The sequence below is a fragment of the Pteropus medius genome, unplaced genomic scaffold (assembly GCF_902729225.1).
Source record: "Pteropus medius unplaced genomic scaffold, Ma_sr-lr_union100, whole genome shotgun sequence".
NCBI classification, from domain to species: Eukaryota; Metazoa; Chordata; class Mammalia; order Chiroptera; family Pteropodidae; genus Pteropus; species Pteropus medius.
Window position 1 is genome coordinate 12953103 of NW_024355205.1, and position 21355 is coordinate 12974457.

At 38.4% G+C, this 21355-nt stretch overlaps 1 protein-coding gene across 2 annotated transcripts in view; it reads right to left on the reverse strand.

Moving 5' to 3' along the window:
* PPM1L (protein phosphatase, Mg2+/Mn2+ dependent 1L) overlaps positions 1-20876 on the reverse strand; it is a 233542-nt gene extending 212666 nt beyond the window's left edge. The window contains exon 1 of one of the 2 annotated variants that reach the window (XM_039857431.1): positions 19708-20872. In XM_039857431.1, the coding sequence (XP_039713365.1) occupies positions 19708-20106 (399 nt within the window). In that variant the 5' untranslated portion in view covers positions 20107-20872. Of the gene's footprint in view, positions 1-19707 lie in introns of both variants that reach the window. The other variant, XM_039857432.1, reaches the window with a different exon arrangement.
* Positions 20877-21355: the final 479 nt, after the last annotated feature.

A 21355-nucleotide genomic window follows, 5' to 3' on the forward strand; every position in this document is an offset into this window, starting at 1 on the left:
GCCTTCTTATTGTGGTTTATGCACAAAAAAAGAAAAAAATACTTTTTCATACCTTATTCTTTCACCAAGCATAGTCTTCATTGTGTTATCCGAGTGTTTTGGATGTGTTGAAGAGTTTCCGGGCCCAAAGCCTTTATTTCATGTTCTCAAGACAAGTTTTCTGCAAAGTATAGTTCCGAAGGAAAGGGCAGGGTTTCCCTATCTTGGCACAGGTGACATTTGGGGCTGAATGACTCTTTCTTGGGTGAGACTGTCCCGTGCACTGTAGGATGTTTAGCAGTCTCCCTGGTCTTTACCCACCAGATGCCATCAGTACAACTTTCTCCCATGCCTTCTGAAGTTGTGGCAACCAGTATGTCTCCAAACATTGCCAAAAATCCCCTGGAGGACAAAACCATCCCATATTGAGGACCATTGGGACGTCTCCAGTTCTAATAACTCAAGTTATTCTGACTTTTGGCCCATCTCATTTTTGTTCTTATCTGTATTATTCTCAAGTGTACTTGTTGCTTTGTAAACATTCTTATTGTTTTGCATATTAAAATAGGGTCCATGTTTATACTTTTAAATCTCTCACGGCCACAAGTAATTCATTCTGTTTAGAAAGCTCAACAAAATGTCAAGTAACCCAGGTTCTTCTTAAAAAAAAACAAACAGTGACTTTGAATAAAAGGTATACAGAAGTTCTTTGTACTAGTCTTACACCTTTCCTGAAAGTTTGAAATTATATCAATATAAAAAAATTACAAAAATAGTTTTAGAAATACGGGAAATGTCTAACCACTATGCTATACACCTGAAGCTAACAAAATAATACTGAATGTCAACTATAATTGAAAAATAAAATAAAATCCTTAACAATATAATAATATCTAAAAACAGAAATATGCAAGAAAATATTTGCAAATCATGTAACTGATAAGGAGTTAATATCTAGAATAAAAAACTACTAAAACTCAACAACTATAAAAAACCTGATTTAAAAATAACCCGATATTTTTCTAAAGATAATATACAAATGGCCAACAAGTACATGAAAAGTTACTCAACATCATTCATCATTAGAGAAATACAAATCAAAATCACAAGATATGACCTCACATCCATTAGGATAGCTACTATTAAAAACAACAGAAAATAATAAGTGTTGGCAAAGATGTGGAGAAATTGGAACCCTTGTGTACTGTTGGTGGGAGTATGGAAAACAGTACGACGATTCCTCAAAAAATAGAACTACCATATTATCCAGATATCTCCCTTCTAGGTGGGACCAAAAGGTGAGACCAATCCAAATATCCACTGATAGATGAACAGATGAACAATACGGGGTATATACGTATAATAGATTATTCAGTCCTAAAAACAAAGGAAATTTGATCACATTCTATAACACGGATGAATCTAGAGGACACTTTGCCACGTGAAATCAGCTAGTCACGAAAAGACAAATACTGAATGATTCCACTTATATCTAAAGTAGTCATTCAAAGAAACAGAAAGTCAAATGGTGGTTACAAGATGATGGGGTAGGTGGAAATAGGAATTGCTGTTTAACACATATAGAGTTTCAATTTTCCAAGATGAAAAAGTTCTAGAGATCTGTTGCATAACAATGTGAATAAAGCAGTCCCCCCTTATCCATAGGGGACACTTTCTAAGACTCTCGGTGGATACCTAAAACTAGAAGTAGTACTATATATGCTGTTTTTTCCTATACATACATATATATGATAAAGTTTAAGTTATAAATTAGGCACAGTAAGAGATTAACAAAATAACTAATAAACAATTATAACAATATTCTGTAATAAAAGTTACATGAATGTTCTCTCTCTCTCAAAATATCTTACTGTACTGTACTTTCTACCCAAAAGAAATACTTCACAGCTTCTCTTTGGCATATCCAAACTGCCAGCATCACTACTCTTGTGCTTTGAGGCTATTATTAAGTAAAATAAGGGTTATTTGAACACAGGCACTGTAATACAATGAAAGACAATCTGATAACCAAGAGCGCTACTAAGTGACTAATAGGAGAGGAGTGTATAGAGTGTGGATGTGCTGGACAAAGGGATGATTCACGTCCTGGAGAGATGGAGCTGGATGGTGAGAGATTTCATCACACAACTCAGAACAGCACACAATTTAACTATATAAATTGTTCATTTCTGCAATTTTCCATTTAATATTTTCAGACAGCGGTTTACCATGGATAACTAAAACCAAAGAAAGCAAAACCACAGATAAAAGGGGATTACTGTGTACCTAACACTACTGAACTCTACACTTAAAAATAGTTAAGATGATAAATTTTGTTATATGACTTTTACCACATTTAAAAAAATTTTTTTTAAGAAAAGAAACTATTTTAGAAAGTATTTAGATTAAATCCTCATTCTGGAAAAGATGGAAAAACCCTTCATAATGCCAATCTTCTCAGAGACCATGATGAGATTGACGTTACAAACATTTATGGGGTACCCACTCTGTATTAGGCACTAAGGCAGTACAGTATATCTGAAAGTAGACATACAATAACTGAACAACAAAAATAGTTAACAATAGGTTAACAATAATGCTAACCTAAACATTCACAGCCATAACTTCTACCCAATTTCAGGAACATAAAAATATTTTTCAACTAAGGTTCAAATTGCCAAGGGGAAATTTAACCTAATCCTTAAGAAAATATCATGTTTCCATTCTATGAGACTGCACCTTTCTCTAGAATGGTATTTAGTCATAATAGCATAGGTGAAAAAAAACCACAAAGCAACTTCTGTTTCCCATGGTTGGAGATGCTGAGAAAGAGGCAACCAATGGTGTTATCTGTTAAGAAATGAGTAGGGGGAGCGGGGAGGAGGATGTAGAAGGAGGAAAAGGGGTCAAATATGTGTGACAGAAAAAAATCTAACCATGGAAGGTGAACACAAAATGCAATATATATATATATATGCCTTACTGTTAAATTGTACACCTGAAAATTACTGGATATCGTTAACCAATGTCACAATAAGTAAATTAATTCATTAAAATATTTTTTTAAAAAATTGAGTTACTTTGGTTTTCAATATGATTCATAAAGCTCTCCAAAGTAGAAAATGTCCATTTTGTACCTGAGAATTCTATAAGCTTCTCATGTTGGATGTTTTCTAAAATGCCACTCCTTTAACTCAATAATTAAGGTGAAGAAAACAAATATATTTTGATGACAAGTAAAATAAAATAACGTTGAAGATTTCTATTCCTTTCTAAGTTATTCTCACACTATCGATAAGCTATTTTCTTTTCTGTCGTGCAACTTATCTGACGTCTCTATTCTTTGTCTGTATACAAGTAAGAATGCTTGAGTTCCAAATATCAGGTCTGCAAAGCACTGTTTCCACCCCCTGGCAGCTGAAATTGTTCATTTTTACATTTCCCCACTCTTTGATACTCACTAAATACCATATATAATTTTATTTTGCATGATGCTTTTGGTAGGGAAACTATAGATTTTTTTCAATTGAGCTCTAGGACGTGTTCTTTTGTACTTAATGTCTGAAAATTGAGGCATGTCTAATGTTCTACAATCCATAACATTCCTAACAAAATAACTAAACCACCTTTTGAAGGGCAGACTGAGTTAAATTTAAGAATGTTACCTAGCTTCCTCTGAGGAGCCAGCCTACATTCTCAAAATTTCTGCCTTACAACTGGAAACAGAGTTACCTGTCAAACTGATGAAAATCACTTGCCTAGGCTAACATTCCGAATCTATATACTTAATTTGCATTTTCCTTTGTCATTATTGAAAGGTCTTCTGATGAACTATACATTGCACAGGGCTTGAGAGTTGATGAGAAAAACAAAGAGAGTAAATACAAGTAACTAGTGTAAATAAATTACTTTATCTCTTCATTTTGATTCCATTCCCATGTACCTGAAATACTTATTACAGATAATCTAAAGTTTTAGAAACAGAGTTCTAACAGTACCTCAGAAATAACCCCCATATGAACGCCTTACCAAACTAGGCCTGCAAAAGACAAGTGTGGTTCAGAGAAAAGTAGGGCTTTGAAATCAGGCAAACATGAGATATAGTTTAATCCTAGCACTGCCACTTCGAAGTTGTGTAACCCTGGGCACACAGTAGTCTGAGCTCCAGCTTCCCCAACAGTAAAATTGGGACAAACAACAGCTTCCTCCAATGACAATGAGGATTCAGTGAGAGAGCATCGATGGCACATTGCAGGCACTTAGCAATCAGAATAAGCAGAGCCCCTTGGTTTCCAATAGATACAAGTGGTAACAAATGCAGTCATAGAACTTGCTGTTTCCCTGTTTATTTGTTAGGCATCACTATTTCTAGAATTATTGTAAGGCATTGTTATTTTTAGAATGCAAACATCTGGAACAGTGCAGGCACACCGTATGGACTTAACAGAGGCATGAAACTCAAGGAAGCTGAACTCGGGTTGAGAGGAAAAGTACCTTAAAAATAAACACTAACACAAAATGTTCAATCACCCGACACAGACCATAAGTTCAAGGGAGGGAATGCTTACTTAGAGCTGATATGACTGAGCAAGAATTCATGGAAGAGCTGGAAATTAAGGGGAGCCTTGAAATAAGGACAAGACATAGCTATGGGGAAAGGAATGAGAAATCTCTTGGACCATGGAATAGAGTTAACAAAATAGCAGTCGGCATGTGTATCCATCAGGTATTCAGGGAATGATAAAGAGACCAATTTTGCTGTAGTGTAGAGTTTTGTGTAGAGGAGCGACAAAAGATAAGGTTGAATAAGGTAAAGTAGTCAGCAATGCCATCAGGAGAACCTAAAAAACAAATTTCAGAGAAATTAATCATGGTTGGTGGAAATCATGGGTCTTTTAAAAAGAAACAATGCTCAATCCAGTGAGTTTAGAAGACTGATCTATCAGAGACATCAGCGAGTAGCTTGGAATGGAGACAGACCAGAGACTAAGTGACCAGTAAGGAAGCAACTGTCACAATCTTAGTACAAAATGACAAGAGCCTGAATTAGCATGGTGGTGATATGACTATAAGAATGGAAACAGAGATGAAAGGTACTATACAAAGTCTTACAGACTTGAATGAAGAGGGAAGAAATGAAGATGACATGGTAGTTTCAAGAATGGAAGACAGACAATGACAGAACCAGGAGAGGAAGAGAAAAATCTGGAGAAGAAATTAATCTAGGGACACAGGATGCAAATTAGGTTTCAGTCAGGTTGTTAAGGAGGCTAACACCCAGAAAGAAAATACTGTGTCAGCACATAACAATGTGGGCGATAGAGGCCTTTGCTCAGAAAGGATGACTGAATCCCTGGAAGCTGCAAAAATTCTGGTGCAAAGAAACAAAATGGGACCAGCATACTGATGACCCTCCTTGAAAACCAGTTGATGGAGGAGGTGAAACCCTCAAAAAAGTCAGAGAAGGAACAAAAAATATATAAGTGGTGTCTGTCGCTAAGGCCAAGGAGATGAGTCTCAAGAAGACAGAGGTAATTAAGAAAGCCAGAACCTACAGGAAAATCTAAGATGAGGACTGGAAGCAAGCCATCGTCATACATGGCAATTATGAGACCCCTGGAAACCTTCAAAAAAACAGGTTTAAAAAAGTGTCAGATGGCAAGAGGAAATGAGTAAGTAGTAAGAAAGCAAAAGCAGTGTCTACAGTCCATGCTCTCAAAAGCACTTTAAGAGAAATCTCCTTCACATTTTTAATTTGGAATACAAAAACACATGTTTTTAAGAAAATGAAAGAATCTGATCATACAAACTTTCTTTAATGGTCACAGGCCCTAATCTTTCTCTTCTCCTCTCCTTGTTTCATCTGATTTCTTGGTTACCTTGTGCAACATGTTAATACCTCTTATTTCTAGGCTATCCTTGAGCCTCTCTCCCTTCAGTAAGAGAGGACCCTGTCTAATCACTCCTATCCCTTTCATCTCTCTTTCTTTTTTTTTTTTTCACTCACACCATAGAGGCAAACACAACAGTCAGGTTTTAAAAGAAACTCAAGATTTGATAACCATTCTTCTTCCATGCTTTCAAAGAAGGCCATCTTCCAAAAAGTACATAAAAAGATACTCAACATCATTAGTCATTAAAAAAATACAAACTAAAACCACATTGAGAAACTAGTTCACAACTACTAGAATGTCTAAAATTTAAAAGACTGGCAAGGGTGTAGAGCAACTAGAACTCTCATACACCACTTGGAAATGTAAAATAGCACAACCACTTTGGGAAATAGTTTAGCAGTTTTTTTTTTAAAGGCAGCATATACCTACCACATGTTCCAGCCTATCTACTCTTAAGTATTTACCTAAGAGAAAATGAAAGCATATGACCATGCAAAGACTTGTATATGAATATTCACAGGCAAAAACTGGAAGCAACTCAAATGTCCAACAACATGAATGGATGTTCAAATTTTGGTATAGCCACACGACAGAATATTAAGCAATAAAAAAGAATAAATTATTGGTAGATGCAGGAACATAGATGAATTTCAAAATGATAATGCTGAGTGGGAGCGGGGGATGGGAAACCAGAAAAATAAAGAGTACATAATTTAAATTTCCATTTACATAAAAGTTTACAAAATGAAAACTAAATCTATAGTGACAGAAGACAGAAACTGGACTAATGGTTCCCTAGGAATGGAGGGAAGAATAGAAGAAAGACAGAGGAGAATTACTACAAAGGAGAAATTTTTGAGGGTGATGGATATGTTCATTACTTTGATTATGGTGATGGTTTCACAGGTGTATACAAAATTGATAAAATTGTATCTACTAAATATGTGTAGCTTATTGTTTGCCTATCATACTTCAGTAAAGCTGTTTTTAAAAAGAACAGTGGAGTCAATTGGCAAAATCTGAATAGGGACTATGTATCAAAAAATATTGTATCAATGTTAAAATTTTTTAAATGAAGAAAGTGAATGTCCTAATCTCCATAACAATAAAGTCACCGGAAGGCTGGGGATGAAAGCATCTCTCCAGTAAAGTGGAAACATCACTATTACTCTATTTTTGAGGCAGGGTGGGGGTGGGGGGGAACAACAGCTAGCTGTCCTTTTCATCAAACAATTCCCTCTTAAGCAATATTTTGAAAGTACATGCTTGCCTGGACTCTTTCACATCTAAAACTGTTTGCAGTACATCATCCTTTAAGGATAAACAATTTCCATCTCTGTGTGGCTCCATGGACCAGAGCAGGGTCTGTGGCTGTAATATGAAGGGGGGTACAGAAGTGTACAGAGCTGCTCTGGCCACTGTAGGGATCCAAACACTACACCAGTGTGATTTCTTCATCAGCAGCCAATTGGATCTCATAGCTATTAAAAATATAAGCTTCCTGTCCAAGAATGTGTTGTTGCTCAAAGAGTCTTATTCTTAAACTAACCCAGGACCAGACAATTACCAAAACAGTTTAGGCCCAAAGGTATCATACTAGATGCTCAGGAGGGATGCGAAGAAAGTAGGAAAGGTCAAGATCTCTGATTGGTCTCTCTTCTGAAATCACTAGATAATAAAATCCTCCAGGGTCTCAAGCCATAGGCAAGAAAGAAACAGCAAATGTAAATCTTTTCTGTGTATTTATGAGTATAAATTACCAGGCTGAGTGCCCATCTCTGTATTCCTGTTTGGTGTCAGAGATATAGCTGGCACTTAAATTAAAAATAAAATATTTAATATGACACTAAAATTATCTTTCTAAAAATTAGTTTTAAAATAAGCAGGACATATTAATCTTATTTCTGAAAAGCCACATGTTTATTGTGCTTTGTATCTTTAAATTTTTAAGAAACTAAATATTTTCAGTGATCAGACACAGAAATATATAATATGCTCTCTTTAAAAGAAAATTCTGAACCTCCCAGGAGTCTCTTCTCTTTGGTCAAATATCTTAAAACAAAATAATAAAACTTATGACATCCACTAACTAGGAGATAGAAATCCTACTGAATATGACCAACACATTCATTGTCTAAAACAAGACAGTGAAATAGAAATGGATAGCGAACAAAAGAACAGCTGTAATACTTCCACATTCATCAGTAGCATTAACTGTATTGCACACAGTCATATATCACAGAAAAGAAAACCACCGTGTCGTTTTCCAAACACTCAGGCCCCTCCTTGTTGCTCGTTTACAAAGAACAGAGAGAAAACCTGAGTTAGAAAACTACCTACTAATAGTTTCTTAAGATTTACTAGGACCCTAAAATACCAAATTTGCATCTCGGCTCCCAGGCAAAGTCATCCCTAAACGAATCCAAAAATAAGGTAGTTTACCCTTTTTTTTTTTTTTAAGTCCTCTAAAGCTAATTTTCCCCATGTCAATGTTATGTACTTTTACAGCAACGTTGTCCAATGAGCTTGTTAATGTGCAGACAAGAAATATTCCAGGTCACCGTCCCTGAACCCGATGCCCACCTGGGTGCCCCACCCAACAACCATTCCCATTTCCCTTTCTTCCTAGCTAACAAAACTCTAATTTTGTTCACCTTCCTAGGCTGTCATGACCTCAGAGGAGGCAGGGCTCCTCCCCAGACCATGTTGGGTCAGAGTTCATTATGGTGATAATATTCCATGGCCAAGTCACTGATTTAGGCATGGACACAATTCTGGCCTAGAAGCTGTGAGGGGTAGTTTCTAGGAAGGACTTCTTCAGGCTTTACGAACAGTTTCTTTCTCCTATCTCTGAATGTAGTTATATAAAGACTTGAAGTCATTGAGCTGCTAGATCCACTAGCTTTAAAAACATCCATTTCCAAAACTTTTACATGAGATTATAAATGTCACTAGTGTTTAAGTTGCTTTGCTTAAGTTTTGTCACTTGCAACCAAAAACTTCTAATTAATGCACCATTTAGGTGTCCAGCCAGAATATACTCCACTGAGCTATAAAACTGGAGGAAGACATTTCCTTTACTGTCAAACAAGCTCTTTACAAAGAGGAGCTATTATTCATCATCTAAAAACTATTCTGTCTTTGGTACAAATTACCTTGTATCTTTTTTTTTTTTTTTTTTTTTTGAGATGAGTACTTCTCCCATAAATTTGATTACTGTAATCTTACCGATTTTACAAATGGCAACAACCTAATCCTAATGTATGTCTGTTGAGGCCAGATTAAGGAAATAAGCTTAAACCAAAGGGACCTAGTTTACATGTAAAGATAAATTTCCTGAAAGATAGGATTATAGAGAAAAAAAATTCTCTGGGGATTCCAGACAATGTAGAATCTCCTTGATAAAAGTCTTTAAAAACAGATTATTCATGTAGCTCTGAAGCCTTAGGCACTATATTTGGATTATATGACAATTCCAGGTAAAAGTCTTTAAAAACAGATTATTCATGTAGCTCTGAAGCCTCAGGCACTATATTTGGATTATATGACAATTCCAGGTCCCTGTCAGGCCTATCTAAAGAGAAAATATATCTTCTTTCTAAACAGAAATTTACAAAAAACATCTAAGTGTTAAAATAAAAGTAAAAACTTCTTGATCCCACACTCTGGGAAAGTCATATTCATCATACACCTATGCAAACCAGTTGTCATAGTAAATGCGCCCAAGTATTCTAGGGAGGTAAAGGGCAAACAGTATAACCAAAAATCCTACTATGCCTCAATTTCCATAAAATCCTGAGAGTGTCAGTAAGAGACTTATTTGGCCAGAAAATGTCCAGTGACTAATTTAACTGACAGTTAATTCGATTAAAAAAGGAATAAAAGCACCTATTAATTTTTTTTTAAAATGGTATATACTTATCGGAATAAAACAGTTTCTACCCTATGGCAATTCTATAACTAAAGAGAATAATTTTTAAGTGGTTTTAGATTTAAAACTTTATACTCCAAGAGCAGTGCTGAATATAGACTGTCCTATTAAAAATACAATTTGAAATATTTAAGATTTATTACTACAGGGCACTAAATTCCCACTCACATTTATAATGACCAAAACCTGGAATACTAATGTGGAAAAGCAAATGCAAATTAGTGTTCACTTCTCCAGGGAAGTCATAAGGTTTACAGACATGATGTGTAATGGATAACTGGTCTTTGGTTTAGCAACTAAGACGCATAGATTTTCTGTCAACTGCTCACACAGGAGCAAAACAAGGACAGCAATAGTGACGGATGGTATGGGTAAGAATGTAAGTCTCAGAAATAAAGCCTAATGCTATAGAACCTTTCACTTTTGTTACAAATTAGAGAAAGGTGCCCTTTCCAAGTGATTAGACTCAGAGCTCTTAGAGCTTGGAGAGCAGACAGTTCTTCTGTACACATTAAAAAATGGTGTCTGTATCTGATATCATTATACAATGTACATCTTGCACAATTATATGCAATCTTACCTTCAGGAACCCTGTGCCCAGCAGGAACTTCCTTGCCTTCTAGCAACAGAGGAAAGTAAGTCTCATTCTTAACAGACTCAACTACCAAAGGCCTCCCTCATTCTAGAAAAGTTGGAGGCAGCTCAGGCTCTATTATATTGGGCCCTAGTCTCACTAAACAAAGAAAGGGTAAAAATTCTCCAGAGAGAACAAGTAATAAAAATTTATAGATTTGTTTTCCAGATGTAAACAATATTAACAGACTTCAACTTTATTGAAAGGATATCAATTTATCAGTACTCAAGATTTCTCTCTACATGAATAGTTACTTAAAATGCTTCATACTTTTTGAGGGAGGACCTATAACTATAAAAGAAAGCTATAAAAGATACTATAGTGCTATTAAGTATTTTTAAATATTGACTTCCTCTGTTCATCTAAACTTTGTTTTGAATATTCATATTGAAAAACAGATTACAAATAGCCATCACCAAAGCTTGGGCTTGACTTAAGACTAACTAAGAATAATGTATTAAGTAGCCTTCCGGAATGGAAACACAAGACTAGCATCTACTCAAACTAAACATACCAACTCTAGAATTATAAAAAAAAATTTTTTTTAATGGGAAAATAATATTTTACTGTCTAAAATGAAAAATCATTTTGGTGTCAAGACAGTATTTGGTAATACACACACACACACACACACACACACACACACACACACACAAAACAGTGCTTCAGTATAAAAAGAAATAAATGCAAACATATATGTACCCCTATATATTTATCCTAAAGTCAAGCCTTTGGTACTTTAAAATAAAACATAAATCATTATTGTTTATTGTGAATGGCTATGTTAATGCCACAACGTCTATGCAAGCCTTTCATGAACCAACAGGCAAAAATGTTAGAGATTCTTTGTAGTGGGAAAGAGATTCTGCCAGCAAAGAAGGGGTTTTAATGTGAGTAACTACCTGCTCTGATTTCTAAACCCAATTTCTTTTTAAATACAAGACTTTCTTATGTATATAAGCTCCACATACCAAGGTTCCCAGCATAGAGTTCAAGAACACCACCATGTGTTCTTGAACACAATCATCAGTCAAATGAGAAACTCCAAGTCCTACTGGGCAACACAGGGACACAATCATCAGTCAAATGAGAAACTCCAAGTCCTACTGGGCAACACAAGAAGCCCAGGCCATGTTCACCTAACAATGGTATTCACATTTTATTGCCCAAACTATGAAATCTGTAGAGCTTTAACCAGAAACTGATAGCACAGGCTTTGCAGACAGATAGTTCCATGTCTGAATCTGTTTCATATCCTAGTTTCACCACCCATGAGCTATGAGAGACCTTATGTAAACTACTCAGTGCCTTAATTTCTACATATATGAAGTGGGAATACTACAATATTACCTCAAAAACTGTAATGATAACAAAATTCAATAATATATTTGAAGTATTTTAAAAACTGTCTGGCATATTATATATATTCAATAAATGCCAGGTATTATTTTTATTATTATTACTAATAATGGTGGTTTCTTTATTTCTCCTCTGATCAAGAAATCTCACTTTTGGAAACCCACCCTGGAGAAATAATCCAAACTACAGTAGAAGCACAAAAACACTTATTACAATGTTACTTACAATGGTGAAAAGTTAAAGGAACCTAAATGAATACCAAAAAGAAGCAATCGAGTAACTTATCAAATATCCATTCAGTAAAATATTACTCTATCGCTAAAAAAAAAAAAAAACATTAGAAATATAATAAAGAATTATAGAGCAAACTGACTATGCATTCATAGGTTTATACACAGTGAAAAAGCTAAGATTTAAAACTATATGTGCATCATTACAATAATATAAAATTATATTTAAAATGCATATAAAAAAGAAGAGCGATACACCAAAATCATAATTGTAGATGTGACAGGATAATGAGAGTTGGAGTGATTTTTTTTTCTTTTCTGTACTATCTATCATGTAGTCTTACTACTTTTATAATTTTAAAATTAATTTATTTTTAAATATTCTTAACTTGCTACGTATTTATTTTAAAATTCGTCAAATAGGATTATTGAAATGGTAATAAAAGTTAAACCACAAAAATATATTACTGAAAAGGTTAAAGATCAAAACAGAAATTAAGAATAAAATGAGTGCTTCAAATACTAACACTCAAATTGAGTCTCTAATGAATTATATGCCTATATTTAAATTGGACAGAGCCCAGGGACCACTTACATCTAAGACTGAATGATATACATATTTTTTATTTTAAAATGAGTGTCAAGGAAATGAAATCATTTGTGCTTCTTTTCAGTCTTAGAAAAGCTATACCTTGTAAAAATAACTAAATTATTCCTGGTAACAAAATAAAATAGTAATAACTGCCTTTCCATTTGGGTAAATCAACTATTATATATGATGTATATTTTTGTTATTTTAAAAAGTGTCCATTTAGATAAGGTATGACAGAAACAATGTTTCACAAATTGGAGAACCAAATGGTCAACGAGCATTTTCTGAATCCCAGAAAATGTCTAAGTACAATGGAGAAAGGAAACAAATCCATAGCCAAACTCACTGTTGTCAAAATTTATTCTTCTATGCAACTGCTCTTGTTCATATTGATGGTGCCACCCTGAAAAACGACCACTTCAGAGGGTCTCCAATTCATCCTTTCCCTCTCTTTTAGCAATGGCCCATATCCCTGGTTTCATCCTCGCAGCTTTGGTCCAGGCATCCCAATTTACCTCTCTCCATTTCTATCTTGTTCATTCATATCGATCCTCTATATAGATTAGAGGAACAGGATTACTGAAGCATGGATCTTATGCCATTCTTTTGCTTTAAAAACATACACTTGTTCTCCAATATCAATAGCACATGGCCCAGGCTCCTTAGTGTGGCTTTCAACATCAGTGCTGACAACAGTTCCAGTAGCATCTCAGACTCCTCGCCTGTGTTTACTGTAAACTGCAGGCCACGGCTCCTCCACTATGGGTCCCAGCACAGTGGTGTATCTTGTCATTATAAGTATGTCAAAATTTGTGACCAATAATGGCTCAAGTATCAAAACTTGTGATTATTTATTTTTTAAATTAAGCTAGAAAGGATTCAGGTTTATGCCTATAATGTCTTCTCATTCACCTGCGTTAGAAATAGGGATGAGATTTCTGTTATAGAACACTGGGAACTGCCCATAACTCTGGGTTCCCCATGGAGGTATGCTACACACGAAATTTTATCTGTCATGCGAGTCATAGTGGAAAGCCATTCCAAAGCAGAATTCCTCAAGGAGTGGCATCACTAGAAGTACCTTCCACCTGCAGAGGGAGCAAGCAGCCTGCCTTGCTTCGAATTATGACCAACAACTAAATTTTAAAAGCCCTGTTTCTGCTTATAAAAAGCAAGAGGGGGGAGACAGAGGGACTCTAGAGGCAACCAGAGACTAGGAGAGGAACCTTTTTAGAATCACTCTACTCCATCAATATGGACAGTTTCTAGTAACTTGGGGGCTAAGAATTTCATTGTATGGATTTTCTACTACATGCTGATATGAAGTTCTTTTTTTAAATATATTTAACTTTTTAAAAATCAATCTGAAGAACAAAAGTATATCAAAACACAGAGGGTACTCACATACTGAAAAAAAATAATGAGCGGGCTTCAAGAATGATAGCTATTGGCGAAAGTCTGCTCTAAGCAAATGCGGCTACCTGCCTTCCAACTGTGCCTGCACTTTACACCATTTTCATACTTTTTCCTTCTACCTGTAATGTTATCTTTTCATCTTCCCACCACCCAATCTCTGTATACTGAAATGCTAGGATATATCAAATGTCAGTTCCTCTTCAAAATTATCCAAGGTTCCCCAAGCTCTCTTAGTCAGGCCATTGCCCTCCTGTAGGTGGTCCAATTGCATCTGGTAGCTCTGCTATTTTTAAAAAGTTCATTTCTTCAAGTAAATAGAATGCTCCTTGAGGACAGAGAATGCACTGATTCATCTTTGGATATCATAGAGAGAACAACATTGTTTTCCTCCTGTGGCAGACTACACAAAAAATGTTGGTCTGACTGAACTAAATTTCTAAATATCCTTTTCAGAAGATGCAACAAGGTCAGCAGCCAGAATCCTACATTCATCTATAAAGAGGTTCCTAAGCACAGGATAGGGTAGCTTATTAAGGGGGAAATGCCTCCCTTTTGTCAGAAATATTAATGTGCCATTTTAAACTAAAGTGATGTGAATTTTCTCTTAAACCATTAGGCATTTGTCCACACTAAATCCATAGGCCTCTTGTATATCAGTAACACAAGAGCCCAACATTTATTAACAGCAGCTGTAATGTCTGAAAAGCAGATCATTCATTGTACCATTCATAATTTATTTATTCAGAACTATATCTTATTTCAGAAAGGATCCAATGAAACTTTCACAAATACATATACAGCAAGATAAAATAACATATGTAAGAGGAGAAAGAGAGAAATAGGACAAAGGAAAACTGATGTAGGAAAATAAGCTGTCCTGGGAGTGAAGTTCATGTACCAAATTAATGTATTCAGTAAATTTTTTCCCATTTGCTAGAGGTGGTCAGAGGTTTGGTTCTAGCGCCTCTAGCAGCCAACTAACACAGGATGATTGAATCAGTCATATGATTCAGCATCCTTAAAATAAAAACAAAAAGCTATCAGAGAACTCTCTCCCCCTTGGTCTAGGTTTATTTGTTATGTAACCTAACAAATAAAGTCCTCAGTGACATATCCTTGCAGTTGATTTGTCAGAGCTTTGAAAGACCATCACTCATGACAACTCTCACAGGCAAATGACAACACGCAAGTGAATATATGCAAATGATGGAGAGGAAGGCCACTGGGCCAAGAAAGTTCATGCACACAGCTCTCTGCAGGTCTAGATTTATCAGAAACAGATTTTATTCTATCTAGACTAACCTAAAATCCAGAGGCTTAATGCATTCACGTAACTTTGGAATTAAAAAACACAACTTGATGCACGTGTTCCTTCTTCTGGGGGATATGTCTGTAGTTTCGCAACACCCTCAAAGAAAAGCATGACGAGAAAAGTCAAGAAACATTGATCTAAAGAACTAGACTGTGTAGATTCTTCAGGCAATCTTCCATATGAAGTTTCTCTTCTGAGCTTCTGAGAAGTGCTGAGCCTCAAGATTGCATCCGAAATACAGCTTCTTTCTAATGTGAAGTATAGAACTCTAAGCTTAACCATTAGCCAAGCTGTGTGTCAACTGTATGATACAATACATGGCCATTAATAAGTAATGCCCATAAGCATATGGAACATATAACAATTTGTTCTTCGAGATAGGTTTCAGCCATGAACACTGACAAAGTCGTTTCAAAGGATTGGTAATATTTCTTCTAGATAATATAAAAAGTAAAAACAAAAATCCTGCCTTTGCCTGTGGATAAAAAATTACAGATAAGCACCAAAAACAAACAAATAAATTTTCCTAAACATTGTTTTAATTTAAAAAATAATCTTTCCACATCAGTTGATAGAATCTGAGCTTTTATTAACCTTTTTGTTATTTTTATCTTTTGTTATACAGCAAAACAATCACTGCCAAAACTTTAGACACACACACACATACACACACACACACACACACACACACAGAGTCAACTATCTACCCACAGTATTGAGGTTAGAATGTCTCAAGGGCCCAAGGACATCAAGTGAGGAAGCTGGCATATAGGACCACTGAGACAAAGCTCTTTAAGATCTCACCCACTTAGAAGTCACAGCCACTGAGACAAAGCTCTTTAAGATCTCATCTACTTAGAAGTCTGTTCCTTGGCATAACAAGTCCAGAGACATCTTTGTCAAAAATACACACCTGAATAGGCTCAAGAGACCTAAGTCATGCTAACTCAAGTCATAAGACAGTGAAGTACAAATCCAAATACTAATTTATTAATTAATCATACAGAATATTCTTTTTCGCTAATCAGAAAATTTGCACCTGAAGCCAAGATGCTGCTTTCCCAATGCTAGGATACCTGGAACCTGATTTAATAATCAGTTCACCAGAAGTCAGAACAACGAGAGATAGAGAGTTTGGGGACACCTAATGAATTATCCATATCTAATGTACACCCGTCTAGTGATCAAAGTCGTGGCTTTCACATGTAGAGTCTCTCTCTGTTGAATATTGTTGCCCTAACACTGTAGACTTCTTGGTCTCTGAGCTTTCTTCTTCCACATTTTCTCCATTAAGAGTTTCTTTAGATCTAGTATAACACAACTGATGAGGGTGAAGCTCACGTGAATTACTATTCCTATTTTTCAGATTAAAAACTCCCAGATAAAGTTGCTAAGCAACTTGCCCAAGGTCACAGCTAGTATAAGGCAGAGCAGAGGTTCAAAGCCAGATCTCAAGTCAAAGCCTACGCTTTAACCTTGCAGTAAATGATGCCTTCCGAGGTGTCTTTCCAGAGCCTCCTACCTCCTAGTCTGATTTAAATACCCCTCCTCAGTGTTTCCATGCTACCCTAAGCACAGCATGACTGTAATTTTTGGCATACAGGTCTGTCTCTCACACTATACTGAAACTTTTTGAGGATGGAAATCATTTCTCACTTACCTTTGTATCCCTAATGTGCTATCTATCTAGGTAAATATGCAAATAAATTTGTCCAGTGATTTAATATAAAAAACACAAAACTGAAGGCCTTGAACTAGCCATGTAGCCTTAGGAGGGTCACAACTTCTCTACCTATCAACAAAAATCTCATCTAAAAAATGGGATGAAATGAATATCCAAGGTGACTTATGTCCCTTCTGAATCTAAAAAGCACTACCATTGTAGATGGGCTCTGGTTTTTTTATAGCCTACCTTATTAGTTTAAATTATTAGTAAATAAAATTAAACTCCTTGTTTATCTTCTGTAGCATTCTACAAACAGCATACATATAACTAATAGAGAATTCAGAAAAAGATTCCTCTTTTCTGAAAGGAGATAACTATCACCTATACCAAAATCAAACAGTGGCACCCTCCTCTGGTGAATGTTAAAGGAGTTAAACAACACAAAAGAATTAGCTGATGGGATTTTCTTTGAATAAAAGAAAATGCAGGAGAGAAATTACCTAATGTTATTTGTTATTACATCATTTCCAATAGCAACTAAATAACTTCTTGTAACTCCTTATTTTGCCCTAAAAGCCAAAATGATGAACTAGCTACATACATTAGGAGGTTATAGATAGAACAATTATTCTATTTTTAAGGGCACAGTGATAATATTACTTTGCAAACAGCATGCTTTTTAAAGTAAGGCACAATGAAAAGCATTTCATATTTTCACTAACATTGATCATCTCTTCTATTATTTAAAAATTTAATGAAAAACTTTATACATGTAAAATGCTTCTAGTTAAATAAAAAGCACTTATCCTGTACTTTTTCTGGATAGTACATTTACCAGAAGACAGTACTGGAAATTTTTCAACTTGAAATTTGTTTGGGTCTGCAACTTTCAGGTTTTAGAATATCAACTTAAAAGAATATTTAAAATAGCATGCACTTACACATTCAGAATTGAAACATGCCAATATAGCACACCCAAACAAGCACAAACCAAAGTTTCACAACATTAACATTATACCCATACCTTTAATTTAAAAATAAAATTGCACTCTCTAAGAGCAGGAACAGATTATCTGCCAATGGCTTTAATATAAAAATATATAATAAATATAAGCTTTATTAAAAGTCTTATAACAGTCTAGAAACATAAAATGAAAATATAAACATTCTGACTCAAGCCAAGAAAACAAATCAGTCATTATATTGGCAACCTTGTCATTCAGGTACATTTTTACCCAAGCACACAGCATCTCTTTCCTCAGTTAACTTCACATCTTTCATCTACACTGTGACCAAGGAAAAGAACCACAATAAACAGGAGGTTACAAATTTACAATCAGTGAAAACTTCATTTTAAAAGAAAGAACAGAGAAAAGGGCCAGAGTGAATGGAAAATAGCAAAAATTGATTTCAGTTCTATCAAATAAATTTTCCAACTAAATTTGTAATTCCTGGCAAAGTGGGTTCTATAAGGCAGGTAAATACAATATCTTGGAAAGATTAGCAGAGTGGAAAGTGAAGCGACTTTATATCAAACAGTTAACCAACTGAAAGCTTTCTCAATATTCACCCAAAACAAACGCCAAAAAACAAGCAAGGATTGAAAAAGAATGGCATCCCCTACAGCCTACCCTGAGACCGGAAGGGCCAAGAAGAGAGTTGGGGGAAAAGTTGGATGGGAGCACAGGGTTGTGCAGGGAGCGGGAAATGATGAAGAAAGAGTGGCAAAGGAGGCCATGGTGATATGAGAAAGTACGCTGGAAAAAAAAAAAAAAAAGTATGCGGTAATGAAAGTGCAAACTACCAAATTGAGAGAGATGGGGTGGCTGGCCTAGTGCTCTTTGGAGCATGGCCCTGGAGCCACATTTGCTATTCACTTCGCTTAGGCTGATGCCCAAGGACCAGAGCCAGTCCTCACCCTGACCTCCAGGAAATCTGAGTCCCGGAGCGCAATCAGGGAGACGCAAAATCAGGGAGAGAGAATTCTACCGGTCTAATCTCATCTCTTGCTCCCACATGAACCCCAAATAAAGGAGTTTAGAAGCTGGGAGACATCTGCGTCCTATGCCGGCGAGGGCGCAGAGGCGAGATCTGGGCACCGTCGCCCCTGCGGGCACCGCCACCTCTGCAAAGGCCAGAGGCATCTCGGGTCTTCCGCTGCGATCCAGCTAAAAGCAGGCGACCAGCGAGGCGCTGCTGTCAGCTGGCCCGATTGCATTTGCAAAGTTAATGGAGTTGGGAAGAAGCGCAGGACTGTCCCTCGGGTTCCTCCTCAGGGCGAAGGCGATGGGAAGGAGTCACAGCTTCTTTCCCCTGCACTGATCACTCACTGACTCGGTTCTGCATTTTGTGTCTTTTCTCCCTAATATGAATCAAAAATATTTTCTTCCTTCTTTGTGCCTAGCTCGGTCTCAAACCCTAGAACGAGGGCTTTGAGACCTCGGGCCAAAGTTCACTGTAGAAATCATTAACTCTTCCCGCAAAACTAGCAGTCATTTGCTGGGTTCTGACCGCCTGAAACCTCATAAATTGAGGCAATTTGAAACTAGTGGCTTTGTTCCGCCCGGCTCCGGATTATCACCACGCCCCTCGCACCCAAGTCCTACCTGCTGCGAACACAACGTCCTGTTGTCTACGCGCACACGCGCACACACACACACACGCACGCACACAGCGCCCCCAAAGAACTCCTACCTCGCCCCCGTGCCCGTCGAAGATCCCAAAAATGGACGGGTGCGTCTTGTTGGCTAGGTCCGTAAGAACTTCGAATCTGTCCTCCATGTGGTCTCTCCGGCCCTGTATGGAATACACGGCCACATTGTGGCTCTTGAACTCCCAGGTCTTGGAAAATTCGGCTTCCAGAACGTCGAGCCCCCCAAGCCCATCGTTCTGCATGATTTCAGCGACCTTGCCCTTCACCATCTTCACGGCGTCCCGGCTGGACTTGACGATGGTCTTCACCTCGTCAGTGTGGAAGAAGTAACTCCACAGCGCCAAGCTGATGCACAGCAGGAAGAGTGTCTCGGGTCTGAGCAAGAAGTAGCGCATGATGCGACCCAGCAGAGACAGCAAAGTCATTGTATCCTCTATCATTTATTATCGCTAGAGCCTCAAACACCAGCAGCGACGCGCGCCCCGAAGGCTTGCCGGGTCCCGGAGCACTGCGGGGACCGCCCGAGGGGAGGGAGGCGGAGCAGCAGCGGAGGGTGGGGGGAGGAGGTCGAGGTCGAGCAGGCTGATCGGATCCCGCACCGCGAACAGAGGCAGTTTCCCTTTTGTCTCCCGGCCGCGGCGACCCCGAGGCCCGCGCCCTGCGCACCCGTGCCTGTGCCCGCCGCCCGCGCCGCCTCCGCTCCCAGCGCCCCTTTGTGAGGCGGCGGCGGCCGAGACGGCGGAGGTGGCAGCAGCAGCCGCGGGTGCCTGGTCTGGCGAGAAGGATCAAGTTAAAGTTGCGCGGGGCAGGTCTGCCGCGGTGAGCGAAAGAGTTCGGGGGCGCTGGCGCCCGCGCAGCCCCTCCGCGGGTGCCCTCTTGTCGCTCCGGGGAGTGATCAGCAGGTAAGGAGGCGCAGAGCGCGAGAGCCCGGTGGGCGAGGGATGCACGTCCGCTCGGTTGCCGCTGCTGCAGAGAAGCGCAGAGCCCGCCGAGTGTTCCGATTCCTTCAGACACCCCGGGGGGGCCCAAGAGAATAAAAGTTTTGCGGGAGCCTGGGCAGAGGTAGGGGGTAAGCGGAGCCCAGCGACGCAGCACGATAGGCGTTGAGCCGCAGGCAGCCGGCCCGGCTCTGCCTGCCTCTCCCTAGCACCTCCCAGTTCAGCTCGTTTGGGCGCCGCTCGCGCGCTCCCACCTCGCCTCCTGGCTCGAGCTCGCCCCGCCCCTCGCGCGCTCGCCCCGCCCCGCCCCGCCCCACAAGCCTAGACTCCAGGCCGCGAGGTGCTCGGGTCGAGCTGTCAAAGGCTGAGGAAGCTTGGCAGCGGCTGGAGCTCTAGCACCCCGGGGCGGTGCAGGCGAACTGAGAGGGAGAAACGGGACACCTCCGCTGCCTAGGTGGAGTAGATGGTCGTCCCTCCCTCCTGTAAGGGCTCCCAGGACAATGTAATGCTGATCTTGGTAGTCTGGACGTTGGTTTCCCGGGAGCTACTGCTGCCAGCTGGAAAGCAGAGAGCCGCACATGAGCGTCCCCCCCTCCAGCAGTCGGCACAATAGTGCGGTCCCCGCCTTGCCAGGCATAAGGCAAGCGAGAAGGGACGCACTTCTTCCGGCTCGCGAAGCGAGGCTGAGGGCCTCAGACCTTCGGTGTTCTGTGACAAAGGCCTGCTGGGATCTCCTGAGAAGCGAAGAGCG